The 20,262-nt window shown below is 35.1% G+C and overlaps 1 protein-coding gene across 4 annotated transcripts in view; it reads left to right on the top strand.

The window, feature by feature from the left end:
• The window catches only part of LOC128156088 (triple functional domain protein-like), a 76,489-nt gene that overhangs the window by 21,622 nt on the left and 34,605 nt on the right, over nucleotides 1-20,262 (top strand). For 3 of the 4 annotated variants that reach the window (XM_052818086.1, XM_052818088.1, XM_052818089.1), the window contains 20 exons: nucleotides 901-1,016; nucleotides 1,783-1,944; nucleotides 5,611-5,793; nucleotides 6,765-6,884; nucleotides 7,560-7,751; nucleotides 8,147-8,293; nucleotides 8,513-8,630; nucleotides 8,788-8,903; nucleotides 9,126-9,248; nucleotides 9,484-9,672; nucleotides 9,839-9,948; nucleotides 10,124-10,190; nucleotides 10,316-10,425; nucleotides 10,681-10,750; nucleotides 10,892-10,981; nucleotides 11,378-11,512; nucleotides 12,001-12,066; nucleotides 12,998-13,258; nucleotides 13,880-14,154; nucleotides 14,664-14,790. In XM_052818086.1, coding sequence (XP_052674046.1) covers nucleotides 901-1,016; nucleotides 1,783-1,944; nucleotides 5,611-5,793; nucleotides 6,765-6,884; nucleotides 7,560-7,751; nucleotides 8,147-8,293; nucleotides 8,513-8,630; nucleotides 8,788-8,903; nucleotides 9,126-9,248; nucleotides 9,484-9,672; nucleotides 9,839-9,948; nucleotides 10,124-10,190; nucleotides 10,316-10,425; nucleotides 10,681-10,750; nucleotides 10,892-10,981; nucleotides 11,378-11,512; nucleotides 12,001-12,066; nucleotides 12,998-13,258; nucleotides 13,880-14,154; nucleotides 14,664-14,790 — 2,777 coding nt within the window. The remainder of the gene's footprint in view (nucleotides 1-900; nucleotides 1,017-1,782; nucleotides 1,945-5,610; nucleotides 5,794-6,764; nucleotides 6,885-7,559; nucleotides 7,752-8,146; nucleotides 8,294-8,512; nucleotides 8,631-8,787; nucleotides 8,904-9,125; nucleotides 9,249-9,483; nucleotides 9,673-9,838; nucleotides 9,949-10,123; nucleotides 10,191-10,315; nucleotides 10,426-10,680; nucleotides 10,751-10,891; nucleotides 10,982-11,377; nucleotides 11,513-12,000; nucleotides 12,067-12,997; nucleotides 13,259-13,879; nucleotides 14,155-14,663; nucleotides 14,791-20,262) is intronic. The other variant, XM_052818087.1, reaches the window with a different exon arrangement.

Here is a 20,262-nt window from a genome sequence, read left to right as displayed (position 1 = left end):
TGAAAAAAATTATTAATAGTGTATTCATGAGAGAAAGAGGGGGGGGGGGGAGAGAGAGTTTGTTTTTTGAAAACATATTTATTTCATGCATGCCAATCTTGTTTCAACAATTTCCCACTGGCATTATCTTTCTGTATTATGTAACCTTCTTTGGCAGACAGCCTTTGTTATTAAGACCTGCCTTAATGAATTTAATGCTCTCTTTTGTGATAAGGAAGTGCTTCTGTGGCTGTGAGATAAATAGATGAGTGACAAATTAATGGAATTCTGTAGGTGCATGGAGTCAATCAGAACTACTATATTCCAGAATCTGTCTTTATCTGCATATCTTCATTTCAAGCTAGAGATATTTGTAAACAAATTCATAAATTTCAGTGTATCTGTCTGTCTGTCTCAGAGTACACATTTAATACATACAAATGTAGTTTCATAACTCCCGTTTTCAATAAACATTCATATCATTTTTCAAAGATATGTTTTCATACCTACTAATGATCTGTAGTGATTTCTGCATTGCTGAGTTAGCTATCGTACCTTTTGCGTTTTATCATAGTAGCATCAAACAAGCTGTCGGTGTAAACATTTTTCTTGTGTTCCTTGATTTGTTTAATAAACAGAAATTCTTGCTGTTCTCCAACATGCTTTGATTCATTTTTGCTACAAAAGTGCAACATGTGATGTGTTGTTTCAGTGTTATAACTTTGTAAAACAAAAACAAATTTGAATTCAAAACATTAAAAATACTTTGGAGGAGTGGGGTTGGAGATGAAATGTATTACCTGGTGATCAGATTTTGTAGACCATCAATTAGTATTTGAACACCTAAAGGTACACTTGAGTTACAAGACCTGAGTTTTAAAAATACTGTTATTGAAAATTGATGTATAATAAAATCTGTAGGTGTCCTGAGGCAATTGAATGACAGTAGAACCCAGCTAGAAGAACTGTGGGCCAACAGGAAGATGAAGCTGGACCTGTGTCTACAGCTCAGACTGTTTGAGAGAGATGCTTTGGAGGTATTTAGCTAAGTTTACAGTAAAACGTGGTTATACAGAACATAATTAAAACAAATTCACACTTACAGCAATGTCGGTTTCATTCTCTCAAATCTTTTAAAGATGTATTGTAAATTTTATGGATTTAATAAATTACTTTTTTCCACCAATCAAATATGGTCATCCCGGGCTGACACTTTACTATAACCATGTCCAACTGTACTGTCACTATTGTGTTGATGGGACATCTGACATAAAGCACTAGGCCAAAAAGAATATTATTTAATTATTGTTACCTGACTGAACCCAATTTAAGTGAAAACCTCACCTTCAAAGCTTAAAAGAGTAAAACATTATATATTTAAATCCATTCTGTTGGTGCTAGATGGAACTTAAACTGTTTTATAACCTGCCATAGTTTTTGGTTGTGTATAGAAAATAAGGTATACTGCCAGATTTCTTTTTGAGAGAAAAAAAGGTAATTAATCCCTTCCTACAAATTATTTTCTTTTTGTGTGTAACAGTTGGCATTCTGTTGTAATTCAGATTTATTTCGGGATTGTCCTCATATCATAGTCATATGTAACAGCTATTTAAGGCTTTAGTCAACTTTGAGGAACAAAAATAATTATTTATAAACTTAATAATATTTGAATATTGATTTGAAACTGCAAAATCCAAAAATTTTAATCAGTGATTATAAACCGAACAAACACATTTTAAAAAATTTCATTTAAGATATCTTTGAGATAAGTTAGGTGACATTTTTTGGTTTGTCCCGTGACAGGTATCTGCTCAGCTGGAGCTATGGGCGGAGGAGCTTCAACATCAAGACTTGATGTCCGACGGAGCTAAGTCAGAACAACAACTCCAGCTCCATAATGACAGCGTGCTACACATGCAGAACTGTACATTTGACGTCCTCCAGAGGGGACAAGATATCATACAGGTACGCTTTGAATAAAACCAGGGGAATGAAATTGAGGGAGCGGTCTTTGGGTCCGTATAGCCAAGAGACTATAAAAATGATTCGTTACCAATGTAAATGTTCAAATTTATGTACATTTATTTAGCTCATGATAGCGCATGAATTTTTTTTTTTAAAATTCCTCATTTAAAATTATGCATCTGATATTTTCATGATAATTATACAATATGCATTTATTTTAAAGGTTTTTCTAACTAATGCTAAAGTTTACAACAGAGGGGTGGCATTATGCCCATCTGTGTCTCTTTCATTCCCATTTTTCATGCCTGTTCCATAACTTTAAAAAGATTAAAAACAAGAGGCCCAGGGGCCACATCGCTCACCTGATCAACAATTGCCTTAATTCTGATCAAATTAGCATTACAGTATCAAAATATCTTGACAACTAAGTACAGTAGATCTTGCTAAAAAAAATAGAAAATCTGTCAATTTTTATCCACCTCTTTTTTTGGGTAAATACCAAGCCCCTTTTGTTGTTGTACCTGTAAGAAGATTTTTCTCTATTCCAATTTACCCCCCCCCCTCCATTTGGTGGCCCCCCTTTTCTCTAGGGAATCACGGTTTCATCAAACTTAAATCTGCATAACCTGTGCTTTCACACTAAGTACTGAGTTTTGGACCGAAAACTTTCCCAGAATATTTTTAAAGATTTTTCTCTATATATTCCTATGTAAAAATTCAAACTGCCATCACGGCCCAGCCCTATCACTAGGGACCTTGAATTTACACTATCCGAGGATGCCTCTACACAAGTTTAGGCTTTTCTGGCCAAATAGTCTTTAAAAAGAAGATATTAAAGATTTTCTCTATATATTCCTATGTAAAAATTCATCCCCCATTGTGGCCTCACCATACCCCATGACTATTATTTAAACAAACTTGAATCTTTACGATCTTGGGATTCTTCCACTTAAATTTGGGCTTTCCTGGCCTTATAGTTTTGAGAAGAAGATTTTTAAAGATTTTCTCTATATATAAAAATTTATCCCCCATTGTGGCCCCGCCCTACCCCCAGGGACCATGATTTGAACAAACTTGAATCTACATTATCTGAGGATGGTTACAATTTGAGCTTTCTTGGCCAAAAAGTTTTGAAAAGAAATTTTTTTAAAGATTTTCTCTATATATTCCTATATAAAAATTTATCCCCTAATTGTGGCCCCACCCTACCCCTGGGGACCATGATTTGAACAAACTTGAATCTACACTATCTGAGGATGCTTCCACTCAAATTTAAGCTTTTCTGACCTTATAGTTTTTGAGAAGAAGATTTTAAAAAAAAAATTCGATATATTCCTATGTAAAACATGACCCCCCTCTTGTGGCCCCACCCTACCCCCGGGGACCATAATTTGAACAAACTTGAATCTACACTACCTGAGGATGCTTCCATTTTAATTTGAGCTTTTCTGGCCTGATAGTTTTTTAGAAGAAGATTTTTAAAGATTTTGTCTATATATTTCTATGTAAAACTTGATCCCCTTATTGTGGCCTCACCCTACCCCTGGGGACCATGATTTGAACAAACTTGAATCTACACTATCTGAGGATGCTTCCACTCAAATTTAAGCTTTTCTGACCTTATAGTTTTTGAGAAGAAGATTTTAAAAAAAAAATTCGATATATTCCTATGTAAAACATGACCCCCCTCTTGTGGCCCCACCCTACCCCCGGGGACCATAATTTGAACAAACTTGAATCTACACTACCTGAGGATGCTTCCATTTTAATTTGAGCTTTTCTGGCCTGATAGTTTTTTAGAAGAAGATTTTTAAAGATTTTGTCTATATATTTCTATGTAAAACTTGATCCCCTTATTGTGGCCTCACCCTACCCCTGGGGACCATGATTTGAACAAACTTGAATCTACACTATCTGAGGATGCTTCCACTCAAATTTAAGCTTTTCTGACCTTATAGTTTTTGAGAAGAAGATTTTAAAAAAAAATTTCGATATATTCCTATGTAAAACATGACCCCCCTCTTGTGGCCCCACCCTACCCCCGGGGACCATAATTTGAACAAACTTGAATCTACACTACCTGAGGATGCTTCCATTTTAATTTGAGCTTTTCTGGCCTGATAGTTTTTTAGAAGAAGATTTTTAAAGATTTTGTCTATATATTTCTATGTAAAACTTGATCCCCTAATTGTGGCCCTACCCTAGCCCCGGAGACCATGATTTGAACAAACTTGAGTCTACACTACCTGAGGAAGCTTCCACTTTTATTTGAGCTTTTCTGGCCTAATAATTTTTTAGAAGAAGATTTTTAAAGATTTTCTCTATATATATTCCTATGTAAAACTTGATCCCCCCATTGTGGCCCCACCCTACCCCTGGGGACCATGATTTGAACAAACTTGAATCTACACTACCTGAGGAAGCTTCCACTTTGATTTGAGCTTCTCTGGCCTAATAATGTTTTAGAAGAAGATTTTTAAAGATTTTCTCTATATATTCCTATGTAAAACTTGATCCCCCCATTGAGGCCCCACCCTACCCCCGGGGACCATAATTTGAACAAACTTGAATCTACACTATCTGAGGAGGCTCCCATTTTAATTTGAGCTTTTCTGGCCTGATAGTTTTTTAGAAGAAGATTTTTAAGGATTTTGTCTATATATTTCTATGTAAAACTTGATCCCCCCATTGTGGCCCCTCCCTACCCCTGGGGACCATAATTTGAACAAACTTGAATCTACACTACCTGAGGATGCCGCCACACAAGTTTGAGCTTTTCAGGCCGAATAGTTTTTGAGAAGAAGATTTTTGAAAAATACGAACAAATTTTCAATAATTCTCAATTATCTCCCCTTTAAAGAGGGCGTGGCCCTTCATTTGAACAAACTTGAATCCCCTTCACCTAGTGGTGCTTTGTGCCAAATTTGGTTGAAATCTGCCCAGTGGTTCTTGAGAAGAAGATGAAAATGTGAAAAGTTTACAACGCCAACGCCAACGCCGACAACGACAACGACGACGACGACAGACAACGGACAAATTGTGATCAGAAAAGCTCACTTGAGCCTTTGGCTCAGGTGAGCTAAAAACATAGTGGGCTCGTACTTGACATTAAAGTTGCCCATACATGACCAAAGGATATTTCATTTATCCTGATCAGAGATCATTTGATCAAGGTTCAGGTCATATTATCATTACCATAACATTTATCAAAAAAGAGGCCTCGCAGTGCTTTTGAAATTCTATTTAAAAGTGTATCAACTTTGTGTTTTTGTTATTATTTGAAATATGAATGTTGTAAACTGCCAGTACTTTAGGCTTTAATTCAAGTAGGATTTTTTTTTACACTTCCACTTACTTAGTACATTACATTGTAATGGTACAATATGGAAGTGCCATGCATTTGGGTCCCCACCCATCTATGATATCACTCAAGATATCTACTAAATATACACAGTTTGTTAGTCGTACAGTTGTTTGTCAAAGAGATGGATGTGAAGATTTCTATTTAATGTATAGTGAATAATATGGTAGAGACTGAGAGAATTTGTAAGCTGATAAAATATTTTTCCATATTATATGATAATCTGTAAAACAGGATTATACAATAGTAGAGGATTTTATTGTGTTCAAGACCAAATTCAGCATGAGCTTTTCTTTTCTGTGTAGATATTTGAAACAAGTGGGATTCAGTTGATGGCTGACCCTCAGTACGATGCTCAGTCCAGAATCCAGGCGCTCATGGAGTACCTCAGAGAGCGAGAGCTGGATCTGGAGACTATTGCCGAGTCCAAGAGGCTGAGGCTGGAGCAGGGGGTGCAGCTACAGAACTTTGAGGTGGAGGCCAGACAGGTAAGCTAAGGGACAATCAACTGTCACATACACTGAAATATGGATCCCAAATCAGTTTGTAGTATCAATTTATGGGGTTCACATCCAAATATCCAAAGTATCACCTATCACACGTCACACTGAAAATAATGGGATGCTTAGTTATTGCTGTCAATTCTTGGAATTCATATACATGTATATCCAAAGGACAGAAGACCTGTTTAGTTATGGAGTTTATGAGTATTTTAGCATTTATATTTTGGAGGGAAATTTCAGTCTCACAGTCTGTCTGATATAACATCTCAGAAAATTGCAATTGTTGCTATCTTTAATGGTGAATACACTGTATATAAGTGAACTACAGAATACACAGTGAGTTTTATTGCATCTGTTTGTTTTGCAATTCAGCCAGGAAACATTTATGTACAAATGAACAATCAAAAACACATTGCAAGGATCTGAGCGCCAAAATGATTTGTTCTCTGTAAATGACAAAGACTATAGAAATTAAATATGGTCTTTGATGATAGCAAGAACGCGAAGCGGATTGGTTGTTATGATAGTAAATATTCATTAGTTAGCTTTTGGCGGGCAAACTAAACTAAAATCCTCACATGTTGCAGTTGGTGGACAGTTGTAATTGTAAACAGAATGCATGTTAATGATGTAATGAATGTTGACATCTCTCTTCTGATAAGATTAACTATAACTCTGAATATCATTGGCTGAGAACCATGAATATAAAACTGGCGGGTAAACTAAACATAATAAGTTTGATTTTGGCGGTCGTCGAATTGTTTTTGAGAATAATATACTTGGGAGATTGAACGTTTTGGCGGTCATCAGAATTGTTTTTGAGAATAATATACTTGGGAGATTGAACGTTGAACAGTAAGATACAGTGTGCTTGCACTGAGTTTGTTAAACTTAATGTAGAGAAAGTTGTTTTACAAGAAATCTAGATTGATTTCAGTGATTGGTTTGAATTTTAGGTGATCTATTGGATAGAAAACGGAAAATCTATGTTGGTCAGCAGCTTTATCTGTCCGAACTCCTTGATGGAGGCAGATCAGTTGAGGAAGGAACACGAACAGTTTATGCTGGCTATTGAGGTGAGTCGTTAGTTCTAGAAAACTTGTGTGAACGTCACGTAATTTCAATATGTTTAAAACTCTAGAAATTCATTCAAAATTTTAAGTATATTTATATGTACATTATAAGAATGATAAATGGCCTGTTAAAGGAACATTTTAATTTCAATTAACATTTTACATGTAGGATTACTTTGCACAGATATCTTGTGGATTGTTTTCCCTATTTGATCCAAATGCTCACAGCTCAGAAATATGGCATAAAGTTTTGCTTTCCCACCATTTGAATATTTTTTCATAGCAGTGCTTTTTTCCAAGCAGTTTTTCCTTAAATCTTGAACCAACATTATATTTTATTGTCATCGAGTGCAAACAAATGACACAATGGGATAAAAAATATTTCTATTGTCAACTGAAAAAAAACTCAATGTAAGATGAATGAAATATTGTTGATATATGGGGCCAAAATTGACACTTATCATTTGTCTTCCTGGAAGGTTAGAAATCAGTAAAATGAATAGATTGATCATAGATTTTTGTTAACTGTTTTTTTTCAATAATTAGATTATCCTGTAACCAATAAATAAACGTGTATTTTGAAAATTGATGTGAAGATTTCACTTCATCTCCAATCATAATCTTATTGAAGGTAATTCTAAACTCCATATAAAATGATGATTTTTATGTATTTTATAGAAAACCAACATAAGTATGGCTCAAGTGACAAACCGGGCGGAGAATATGATTCAGAACAACCACTACAACTCGGACCTGGTGCGAGCCATTGCGGAGAACGTGACAGTAGCGTGGCAGCAGCTCATGTACCACACAGAGGAGAGGCACAAGTTAGTGATGGCCTCCATGAACTGGTACAAAACTGCTGAACAGGTAAGGGCAAGTCTCTAAGAAATAAGCAATTTTAAATGTGGTTTTCTATAAAATCAACATTTTCCCTCTTTTTGTAAGGGAATGAATTTTGCTTTTATGAAAATGTTGAATTTTTAAATTGAAAAAAAAAAATGTTGACAACGTTGAAATTCTACCACTAGTCTGCGATAGATGTATAATTTACAATAATGCATAACATACATGACTTTTGATATAACAAGTATATTATTGTTATATTCAGTAGTATTTACACTATATAACTCTATTTAGATGAATAATGAATAATTGAAATATTAGCTTTGCGTCGGGCAATATTTCATCCCCCGGGGGCTAATATAATCAATGATGCTTTCAATCCCAGTCAATATTTGTATGATATTGCCCTGTGTCTGTAGGTGTGGTCAGTGCTGGAGAGTCTTGAGAGGGACTACAGAAGGGACGAGGACTGGTGTTCTAACGAGCGAGTGGCCGCTGGAGAAAAGTCCGCTTTCCTCCTACAGCTGATCAACAAACACAATGAGCAGAAGGAGGCCTTCCTCAAGGTATGGTCAATGTCATAAAAGTAGTGTTTGAAGGTGTATAGTGTGATTGAGATTGAAGTATTTCATTAAATTAAGCATTTCACAAGATAATGAAGTTTTTGATAGTAAACCAAGTAAGCAATTTACTGAAACTGTAAATGAAATTGAAATGTCTTTTAATGGTACCTTATACAAGGTGCTTTTGTGTTTTAATCAGAATGGACTAAATTGTTTTTGTAGGCATGTACCCTGGCCAGAAGAACTGCTGAAGCTTTCCTGAAGTATGTCAACAGGAACTTGTACACATTTGGAGCTCAGATCAAATACAGGACACCAGATCCAGGAAAACATGTCAAAGGTATGGCTGGTTATCATCAGCTCACAAGTATGGTGAGGAGGAAACTGGGAATTGTTAGCCTGTTTTTGCCTCGTTGAAAAAAGGCATTTCATATTTAGTCTATTTACCGGTAAGTACTTTTAATGATTTTTTAATGATTTATCACTGTTTAATGTAGCTTGCCTGGAGCAGTTACTTCATCAAGAGGACTACGTGCTGGAGAACTGGACAGAGAAGAAGAAGAAGCTGGAACAGTGTCACCAGTACATCCTGTTTGAGCAGAGTGCTAGACAGGTCAGGTTATGGAAATGCAAAATAAGCACGGAAATTTTAACTGAAACATTGTTAAATAGAGAAAATTTTGGCAGTGGTAGCTGAGAGAGATATTTTCTCAATGGGATGACATGCTTTGAACATATCTGTGCTGTCATGATTTTATTTTTCCTTCAAATGATAGTTCAAATCTCAATTTCAAATGAGTGTGTGATCTCTAAGATACTGTTTTACTGTGTACAGGCCATAGACTGGATCTGTGACTATGGGGAGGCTTACCTGGACAGTCACAAGACTGTGGGCTCCAATCAACAGGAGACAGAGACCTTACTGAAGGAGCACTACGAGTTCAGAACCAGGGCAAAGGTACTCTAGTTTCCATACTATCATATTGTCTACCTCCACAGTACTGTAACTTGTCGTATAGTGTTTATTAAAGTATTTGTATTATTTATTTTGTAAAGATGTTGAAGGAAAAATGACTCTAATCACATGAAAGATTTCTATAACCCTTAAAATATATTTAAAAAGTAAGACAAAGTGTAGGAAATGTTTATCTCACAACAAATGAACAACAAGGTATCATTTCTCATGATTTCAGGATACAAAAGAAAGTGTTAATTTACTCTTACAACTGGCTGATGGATTTGTGGCCAAGGGAAACCTCCATGCAGCAAGCATCAGACAATGGTGTACAGCTGTGGACAAGCGGTACAAAGACTTCTCCTCTCGCATGGACAGATATAGACACAAGTTGGAGTCCAAGCTGGGAGTCAAGGAACAGGTGCCTGTATGTATATAGACAACAATTGTCCCTCCTATCTCCATACATTTATATAACAATAAATTTCATTGCAAAATTCATTAGAAAGTTGATTGCCCATTGTCCAATAAAGAATATTTTTATGAAAGCATTTATTAATCTGATTTCTGAAATTTGTTGACATTCCTTGCAGGAACCAAAAGAAGAACAGAGACATAGTGATTCTTCACTGGAAGACAAAGTTCTAAATCAGGCTCCCAAAGAACTGACAGAGGAAAAACGCAGATCAGCCAGGAAGAGAGAGTAAGAAACAGTTCATTCAAAACTGAGGTCCCAGCAAGTCAACATATCAATCTTTGCCCCCTTGAGATTCAGACATACAGATTCATGACTAACATGTTTTTGACATGCAAAGATTTTTTTATGAATGAAATGTTGGCACTTAGATTTTAACTAATTATGATTATTTTTTTCAAAGATTTGTGATGGCAGAACTTTTACAGACAGAAAGAACATATGTCAAAGATTTAGAAGTTTGCGTCAAGGTAGGAGAGAAGTGACATGTAGCCTTAGTTGTTGCTTTAAAATCTTGTTTTTAATGAAATAAAAAAGTAACAGATGCTATGAAAGTAAATGACTGTTGTCAGTGAAATGATGTATTTTCCCCCAGACTTATTTGAATGAAGCCATGGAACCAGACAACAATGTCCCTGCAGGCATAATGGGAAAACATAAAATCATCTTCTGTAACCTAGAAGAAATTTATGACTTCCACAAAAAGTGAGTTTTTCTTTTTCATAGATTGTCAATTTTGTACAGATATTCATAAGCAACAGTTTTTGTAACTACATAATATGTGAACAAACAACAGGAAAATAAAAGAGAATTTTAAGCCAAACAAGTTGTGAAACAGATTGTTTTAATTGTATCATTAGCAAACATGAGGATTTATTTTGGTTATCAAAATAATCTTTGTTTCACCTCACCAAAACTCCATAAGAATTCCCTCACATTGTGTTAAATTCTTTATTTTAGTATCTTTTTAAAAGAGTTGGAGAAATATGAAACAATTCCTGAAGATGTCGGCCATTGTTTTGTTACCTGGGTATGTTTTTATGCTCCGTATGCTCTAGTGATATCAAGTAGAAGCTTTTTTTCTAATTGATTAAAATTGTGCTTGAATTGATAACATGCAATCGCTCATGAGAATAACCAATCAGTGGATGCCTTTGATTTCTGTTTACAGGCTGAGAAGTTCTCCATATACGTAACCTACTGTAGAAACAAACCGGACTCCAATCAGCTGCTGGTCGAAAATGCAGGCTCATTTTTTGAGGTAACAAAAATGTTCAAGATGTTGGGAAATTCTAATGCAGGGTTTTTATTGATAAATACAAGCAGTTTAAATGATTGTTGTCCATTATGCTGGATTAGGGCTTCTTATTCTGAGAAGAAAGATGCATAGAAAGTGTCAACAGAAACCAGATTTAGAGCCTATTTATAATGTGACCTTACCATTTCATTTTTTTGTCTTCACATCACACACAGCCAGATGCACGTGTACCAGATTTTTTTTTAGGTGTACTACAGGGGCCAAGCCGGTTTTAACATTTATTTCAATGTAACCATAAATAAAAATTCTTTATTTATGGTTACATTGAAATAAATGTTAAAACGGGCTTGGCACCTGTGAGGTGAACATGAGAAAAATGGACTGTGATTTCTGTTTCAGGAAGTCCAAGGCAAACACAAGCTGAATGAGCCGCTCGCTTCATACCTGATTAAACCTGTTCAAAGAATCACCAAGTATCAACTGCTGCTCAAAGATCTACTGTCATGCTGCGAGGGTCATAACGGGGAAATCAAGGTTTGGGGCTCTTGAGGGGTGCAACAGCTGGATTTATTATCGCATGGCTTGACTTTTTCTTTACTATTTGTTTACGTTTGTTTTATTTTTTTTCCCACTGAAATCTTTTGAAGCCAATAGCTTTTCTTCCTTTATTTATTGATTTATGCAAGTTGTGTCTATGTAATGCATTTCTGATAGAATTTTCAATTTTGTTATTTTTTTTTCCAATTTCATCATGCAAGACTATTTTACGTATACATGTATTTCTATTCCTTATTTTGACATATACACACACAAAATTCTACCCTTCCATCCCTGGCTTTCACCCTGAGGAACTTACCGGTACATGTACATAACAGTAGATACATGTACATTGACTGAGACAAGATTACTGTGATGAACCACTAGAAATCAAATCAATAAGAAATAAAGAGTCCTGCATGATGGAACATGTATATGTTCTGTTGACTTAATCCGTTTTATGCCTGTACTAATATGAATTGTAGAATTCGTACAATAGTTTAAGGAAAGCCCTGCAGACAAAGGACTCACTGAGGTACTATGAGATCCTGGTAAGCAGTGCCCTCCCATGTCGGTTTGTTGAATTTGGAGACATGAAAAATCTTGTGAACCTGTCAAATCTTATATTTCTTTGAAAAAAAGTCTCTATTTTGGGTGGGAATAATCAATTTTTAATATATGAAGAATGATTTTTGTTTTTAAATTAAGTAGCGTAAATGTGTAAGCTGTACCTTGGTTGTGAAGATTTTTCAGGTCTGGAATAATAAATGAAAAATTATGTTTGATCAAGGACAAGAGTAATTTCAAAGATAAAAATCATAATTCATAAAATCTTTGAAGATTGAAGATTATCAAAACCAGTGTCACATCTACATACAGGTCTTGTTCAAAAGTGTTGCATACTGTGGTACACAATACCACTCATAACAGAAAGCATGCATCTCTCTGTTCATTACTAACATGTACCGGTATTCATTTGCCATGTTAATCTTCATCTTGCATGAAGTTTATTTAGAGTTATCTTTGTTAGGTAGCTATTTCTTTTTCTACCGTTATTTCTATTTTTAGTTAGTTTTAAGCTGTTGATGTTGCATTTTTCATGATTTATATATATATTTTTTTTAATAACTGATTAATAAAAGTATTTACACTAGAAATTTATGCAAATATCAAAAGTTGACTAATTTCATTCTTTAAAAATCATAAATTTAAGAATTTCATTCATTTATACATGTTAATTTCAAATTCTGCAGTCTTTATCATGGATCATTGTTTCATACTCATGTTATTTTCATCTGGATCGTGGTCATTTTAACTAAACTAGCCATGAAGTTAACTTCATTCATTAAAACAGAAAATTTCTTTTAAAAAAAAAACCTTCATAGCCAAACCCAATAATTTTACAGTTAAACAAGTACACCGACATCACTGTGATTGATATTCCTTTGTTATGTTTAACAGTATTTGTGGTTGTCTCCCTAGGATGGACTTGAGGTGATGATGAACGTCCCGAAGCGGGCCAATGATGCGATGCACCTGAGCCTGTTGGAGGGTCTGGAGGAGAAGCCGGAGGCCCTGGGGGATGTCTTCCTCCAGGACCAGTTCACCGTGTGGGACCCCAAACAGCTGATCAAGAAGGGCAGGGAGCGACACCTGTTCCTGTTTGACATGTGTGTCATCTTCTCGAAAGAGATGAAGGACAGCAATGGGAAGGCCAAATATCAATACAAGTTCAGGCTCATGGTGAGTAGTGCAGTCTTGTAGCAGTTACTCCTCTTTACTGGAAACAAGTACCGGTAATACAGTCACTGAATATAAAGGTGGTATGGGACACTTCCATGTAGTGATGTATTATTTTAGAAGTAAACAGTAAGATTAAGTATAATTTTATTGTTTCTTTCCCAATGTTGTCTTCTAACAGAGAAGCGCAGTGGGTTAGAGGGTTCACAATGGATCTGTTAGTCATGAGTTCGAATCCTGCCAGGGGTTTTTAAATTTTAGCATTTCCAAAAGATTTTTAAGCGTATTTTTTGGTTGAATATTTTAAAATTCTAAACTGGTGAAAGTTTTTAATTATAATGTACTTTAATCCACATTACTGTAATATTGACAGATGTCCCATAACACCTTAACTGTAGGAATATTTTTTTAAGTGAAAATTAATAAGTGAATATTAAGAATATAATGTGGAATCTTAATCTTGTGAAACGACCAGCCTAAGAAACCAAACTTAATGATCCAAATGTCAATGATTATAGCTTGTTAGGATTGTGACTTATGGAACTCATGCAGATATCTTTACCAGTGATCATCAGTTATATTGATCAAATTAAGACAAATATGGTTTGTTAATTTATTTTACAGATATCTGATATAAACATCACAGAACACATTGAGGGTGATGAGACCAAGTTCGCACTTTGGACTGGCAGAGTACCCATGTCAGATTACAGAATCATCCTCAAGGCCAAGGACCTAGACACCAAGCAAAACTGGGTCAAGAAGCTCCGTGAGTTTATGACGGAGAGAATGCAGTTCATACCGAAGGCCCTAAAGGACAAGCCTGCCATGCTGTTCAAACCTTCCAATATTAAACCCCTGCAGGCCTCAAAGGCACATCTACTGGCCTTCCCGAATAGGTGTGTAAAGTACAATGTACTAATAATGGTCCATGTAATGCTATGATGTAATCAAGTGAGAACTGTAAAGGATCTGGTCAATGATATATTTTTATTTTGGAAACTAGCAGTGTTTAGTGTACACAAGGTGATAATTATATGAAGTACGTGTTTGATATTTTAAAGTTAATATAGAGGCACTATTATCATGAAACATTAGAAAATGATTTGCAATAGTAATAAATGTTATATTTTTTGTAATGCAAATACATGTACATGCATTACAAAACACATTAAATCATATTGAAGATATTAATGCCTGTTTTTGTTTCCAAATCTGATTATTTTTGGTGAATTAAGAAGTGTTGATCATGATTGTCTTCCTGAAGCATGTTCTTCTTTACATATTAAGAAAAATTATATGTACATGATTACACATAATACATGCATGTTGTACATTTATGTAATGCAATCTTAAAAAATCTTTTTAAAAATCTTGAATGATCACCATAGCTGTGGTTGCTTTGTAGGGACATTGGAGATGTGTCCTTTGATGACTCCCTGCCCATTGAGAGGAGAGGGTCTCTGACCTCCATGATCTCCATGACAACCACCATGACAACAGACAGCAGCAGTAGTGGAGGAGAAACCAACAGGGTAAGTCAAGGGACACAACTCTCAAAATTCACACTAATAATTGACTCTGACTCTTTAATTACTTAAAGTCCCATCTATACAGGGTGTTCAAATGTATGTCACATAAAGGAGTCACCATGGAAAAGGAAGATGGTGCCAGGGTTGTTCAACCAGATTTGATTTCAAATGCATTTTTCCTTGCATATTCATAAATTTGTATAATTCTTATGTTCATCAACTCAATGGCAGTGTTGTTTTATTGATTGATAACCTTTTCATCCCTGAATCTCTTGCAGAGATAAAAGTCACCAAACTCATTTCAATATTTAGGATATAAACAATTATAACTAAATTATTTCCTGCAAATTTATACTTATACATTGCAATATATTCATGAAGGTAAGTGCAACTTTAAATCTTTGATGAGTAAACATTATCTAATTAATTCCTTTTTGTGAGACGGAGAAAAATTGTTTGAAAATGTACATGAGTATCACTAGTTTATAGAAAACACAGCCCAAAAGTTGGTTGAAAAAATCTTTTAAAAAGGAAAAAATGTTTTTCAGAGTAATGCACACAAAATAGTTACACAAATCTACTCGACATTTTTTAAACATGAATCTACATGTTTTGATAATTAATTCAGGGGCCTATATGTGGATCTCATCTGAAGATCCCACAAGATGATAAAAAGTTAATGTCTTAACCGATAGTTATCCCACCTTGTTTATCATTATATACATCTATCAAAGCTTTTGTGGAATATCAGCTGACCATTACAAAAAAAGATAAATAATTCTCTTTCAGGATCTAATTTGATTGCTAAAATTGCATTGATATTATACAGTACTTCTCTTTAAGTTAACATTCTGATGGCCTATGATCCTTCATTTCATTAACCCAGAAACAGTAAAGTGGATTCATAATTTAATTGCATTATGTAAGAAAATATGATTATGTGAAGTAGGCATAACTGCATGTGAACCGCCCTTGATCTTGATAATTCCTGGCAATAAAAGATGGCAGGTATCCTCATCTTGTGGAGTCTTATCAGTCAGAGAGGCTCAGGTTCTGATGTTACTGGTATCTTATAAAAATTAAGTGTGTGATGTAAACTAGGCCTGATAGCACAAGTGTCAAGTCTGTATCTCATTATATTAGCATACCCTTCAATCTCTGATCCAATGTGTAATTATATACATGTCCGCTATTTTTAAGTAATCCAAGTATCTCGTGGACTGTTTTAATTTTTGGATACATATTTTGTGTAAATATTTATAATTAAGTAAATTATATTCAAATGGAAACTGAGAGTACCAGTTATTAGGAATATAACACTCTTGCACTGAGAATTAATTTCAAATTCAAATGTTTTTAAATTTAATTTTTAAATGAATAATTTCTCTTTGTATAGGATAATTATTGGTGAAATATTATGGTTGTTGATTAGTTTGAATTTTCAGCGAAGTGCATTGTGTCATTTAAATATGAGACCACAAAATTTGTACTGAATGAAAAACAAGATTAAGAAATTCTCAATTACCTGAGCTATGATGCAGGAATCATTTTCATAGAATCAGACATGGATGAGTTCTGTTTGATGTTAGTAGCCAGAAGCGACCAGTTAACAAGCTTGTGAAAGGATCTACCGAAGCTATTTTGAAATGGACTTTATCATCAGTCTTCAAAATAAAGTGGTCATTATAAAATTCGTTAAAAGATTAAGAGTTTATGAAACCCTGACCCCACACACAAAATATGCATTGTGCATTTACAAAGTGAGGGTATACAACTTTTTTGTCAATGCAAAATTTTGGGATAATTAATTACAACAAGCTACTTAACAAAATATTTTCGGACACCTATTGCATAATTGATTGGAATGTTTTATATTGGAGGAATGCAATTTATTTGGTATTTTTTCATTACACCATCTCCCCCTAATGTTGGTGTGTTTCCAAACAAACTGTGCCTGTGAGGGGGGAGAAGGAGGGCCTGATGCCAGCACTGAATTAAAACCCCTCCACTCTCAGGAAGTCTGTGAATTCAAAGGGATCCTTCAGAATACAAGATGCTTGCTACTCTATCTGATAGCCTCATAATTTCCTGAGAGGAAAAGTAATGATTTGAAAGAAAGCTTAATGCTGGTCAAAATACAAATAGGACCTTGAGAATGGTAGCTGATGTCCAGAATCTGAAGCTATTGAAGGGGGGTGCTGAGTGCTATCAGTGATTGATGTAATGATAGTCCTGCCAGAAACCAAATGAGAAGATCAAAATCTTGTCTCCATTATGAGTTGAGTTGTTTAGTTAATTTGGCAGGGAATGTATTGGAGAGTTGACAAGTAGAAAGGAGAAGAGTTCTGTTTGCCTTCTGCACTGAAAAGAATGCTTACATTATATCTTTGGTGGATTGTTTGTAATTCCAATTACCAATCTTGTAGAGGTGTCAAGTACTTTGCATTAATAAATTCTTCCACTACAACATTCTTACCTCCTCATTGTTAGGAGTACAGATTCTTTTCAATAACAATTGCCGAATGATACAAATTATTTGGGTTCAAAGGAAAAACATACTTGGAACTCATATGCCAGAAACACATGGAGACATTAATATTTTCATTACTTTGCTGTTTCGTTTGGAGGGTATGAAGTTCAGTTGTTTGTGGTCAGGGTTTATGCCTTTGCTTGACTGAAGCTTTCCCATTCCTGTCAAAAGCTGACTTTTGTAACATTCAGCAGTGAAAGACCAAGAGTTTGAATAAGATGAGCCAGGGTCAGTAATCTACTAACTTCCCAAAACGAAGTACATTTAATCCATATCATCCCCATAAACTTGATTGTTATGTGTTATGATCCCAAGAGTTTTCTGGGGGCATGAAAAAGGGAATAGACATTTGCTAAAGGCTAGATAAGACTTAATATTATAGACTGCAACTGAAATGTTTTCAACAAGAAATATTTTTTCATAAATTTGGCACTCTTAAACTACAGATTTCCAAAATTCATAAATCACCATTAGAAATATGCATCTAAATTCTGAAAATTCTTGCTGTATATTTCCTGTACAGTTTATCATTGGATTGATATTTTGATGTACCTAGTACAATACACATTACAATATTAGTTTTCTTTACACAGTAAGTGCTGGACAGTACATGTGATAGCTGATATATGTACACAAATAGATATCAAAATGTACAGGGGTATGTACATGTATGTTTATATGTGGCTGTTTGGGTCACAGATCATAGGAGAGGTCATCCCTGTGCCTTCCATGTCTGGACCAGATTGTGTTGGTGATAAACGGGACCCAAGCATGTCTGTCGGTTATATGCCACCATTCTTTGGCAGCAATACAGGCTATCTACAGGCACTTTCTACATTCAAGTGGTTGCTTTCTTGCTAAAGACAAAAAGTGATTTTGCTTGACTTGGACAGAAGTGTGCATAGTAACAAGACAAAATTGTGTTGTCTTCTGTGATGTTCAGTCGAGTTACGATATCAGCCAGTCACATCTGTTGTGTTCTCCTACACGAAGCTCACGTAGATATATTTAACAGACCAATGTAGTGCCCAGAATAAATTGTCCAGGAGTAGATGTTTCGGATTGCTTGTTTAGAGGTTACCTGAAATATACTTATTCAGGGTATTATCTTAATTGAATTCTTACCAGAAAAAGGTTTGTGATATTCTCACACAGGTTTTGTTATTAATTGACAGTTTTACCAACCTTTATTGGTTTTCTATGAACGGAGTGCTGATAAAAATATTCCATCTCAAATTAGCATGAAATAGATCCGATGTTAGAAGTTCAGACATTTCGATATAAAAGGAGTATTGATATGCACTCGATACAAACACATGGTCTGCATTGAATGCTGATTTGAGGGGGGTAGGGGGGGGTGGAAACAGCTGATTGAAAAGTGTGTCCCTGATATCATTTCCTTGTGTAAGTTTTCTGATGCAAGACTGACATCCAATTACATAAGTGTGTGGTTAAGATGATTTTGAGGGGAACTAACACGTTTTTCAGATTTACTAGTCCAACTGTGAGGCGCCAGTCACCCAATAAATCAAGCTGAACATTGCAAGCATCATCCTTTCTCCTCCTACAATCACAGACTCAAAAAACACACACATCATCAAGTGTACCCTTCCCCAGTGCTTGTTTTAGAATGAGGGAGTTGAAGTGCACATCTTGATGAATAGTATGACATCAATCATTATAGTTTCAATCTCTCTCCCAATTCATTGCCAATCACAGTCCTTTACTGTGCTTTGTGCTAGGCAAAGATTAATTAGCATATGCAGCAAAATAGGTGTGATCTGGGCACATTCTTTGGTGACCCCATTTTATCGTAAAGTCTTTTTTTTAATAAATTGGGAAGGAAAACACTTCAGAAAAAACCATTTTGCTCATCCTGCTATTGACATCCTAAATGTAAGATGCTATTTATAATATTTATTTTATGGCCTTCTTCCTCTTTAATTCTTCGTGTTTAAATTCTTGGAAAAGCAACTGTATGCATGAAAACCTGTTTACAATGAGCAGAGTTTAGCCGTTCTTCATTTTAATATTGGACTACAATGAAGAATTTGATACAGTACATAATGTATTCCTTTATTGATTTCAGCTATATTGCACTAATCAGTTGTCCTCAAGAGAAAAGTGATATTTCACATTCAATTTGGGATCATTTGCACAAATTCAATATTTGACTTAGTTCAGATTTATTTTTTCTCCTGTCATGTAGGGGACATAGAGCTATTCTTACCTGAAGATTTGTCAGTTTTGTTTGTGTAGAGAAAATGTGAGAGGGCAAAAATGAAGGCATATAGGAAATTTTGACGTCAAGCATGTAGCATCTGACGTTATTATTTGTCAATACTGTTAAACTCGACAGTGCAGAGGCCGATTCACAATAGTCCATCATATGATGAAATCAATGTGTATCCTAGCCGAGACCTCCAGCTATATGTTTCATATTGAGAACCTTGACACAGCATATTTTATGTATACCTGTGCTTATTAGCAAAACCCTTGGGAGAGACAGAATTATTCCATTCTATACAGATTTTGTCTTTCACATAAGTACCAGGAGAGGAGGAGAAGTTAAATAAGAAGGGGATAGATACAGAAGAAAAACAAACGTGAAGTACGTTATGAAGATCTCCTCAGCAAGCATGTGATACCTCTAGAAGTTTATGACTTATGATCATCAGTCAATGTGTTGAAGTCATCAGTCAGTTTGTTGATGTTTTTTCTTCATCGAAAAGAGGTTACTTGAGTCAATGCTTGAGGAATTTTTTCCGCGTTATTATGTTATAAAAGGATACAGATTGTAGGCATACATATTGACTGATTACACGCTGTTTCTTCCAGGCCTTTTGTCAGTATTGGAAATAGTTTTTTTTTTTAACAGGACTTGTGTAATATCTTGATAAAGAACATGACACAGCTCTTTGGTAGCAGAGGGGGGTATGTTAGCC

This window comes from Crassostrea angulata, chromosome 7, assembly GCF_025612915.1.
Source record: "Crassostrea angulata isolate pt1a10 chromosome 7, ASM2561291v2, whole genome shotgun sequence".
NCBI classification, from domain to species: domain Eukaryota; kingdom Metazoa; phylum Mollusca; class Bivalvia; order Ostreida; family Ostreidae; genus Magallana; species Magallana angulata.
This window is presented reverse-complemented; position numbering and strand designations above follow the sequence as displayed.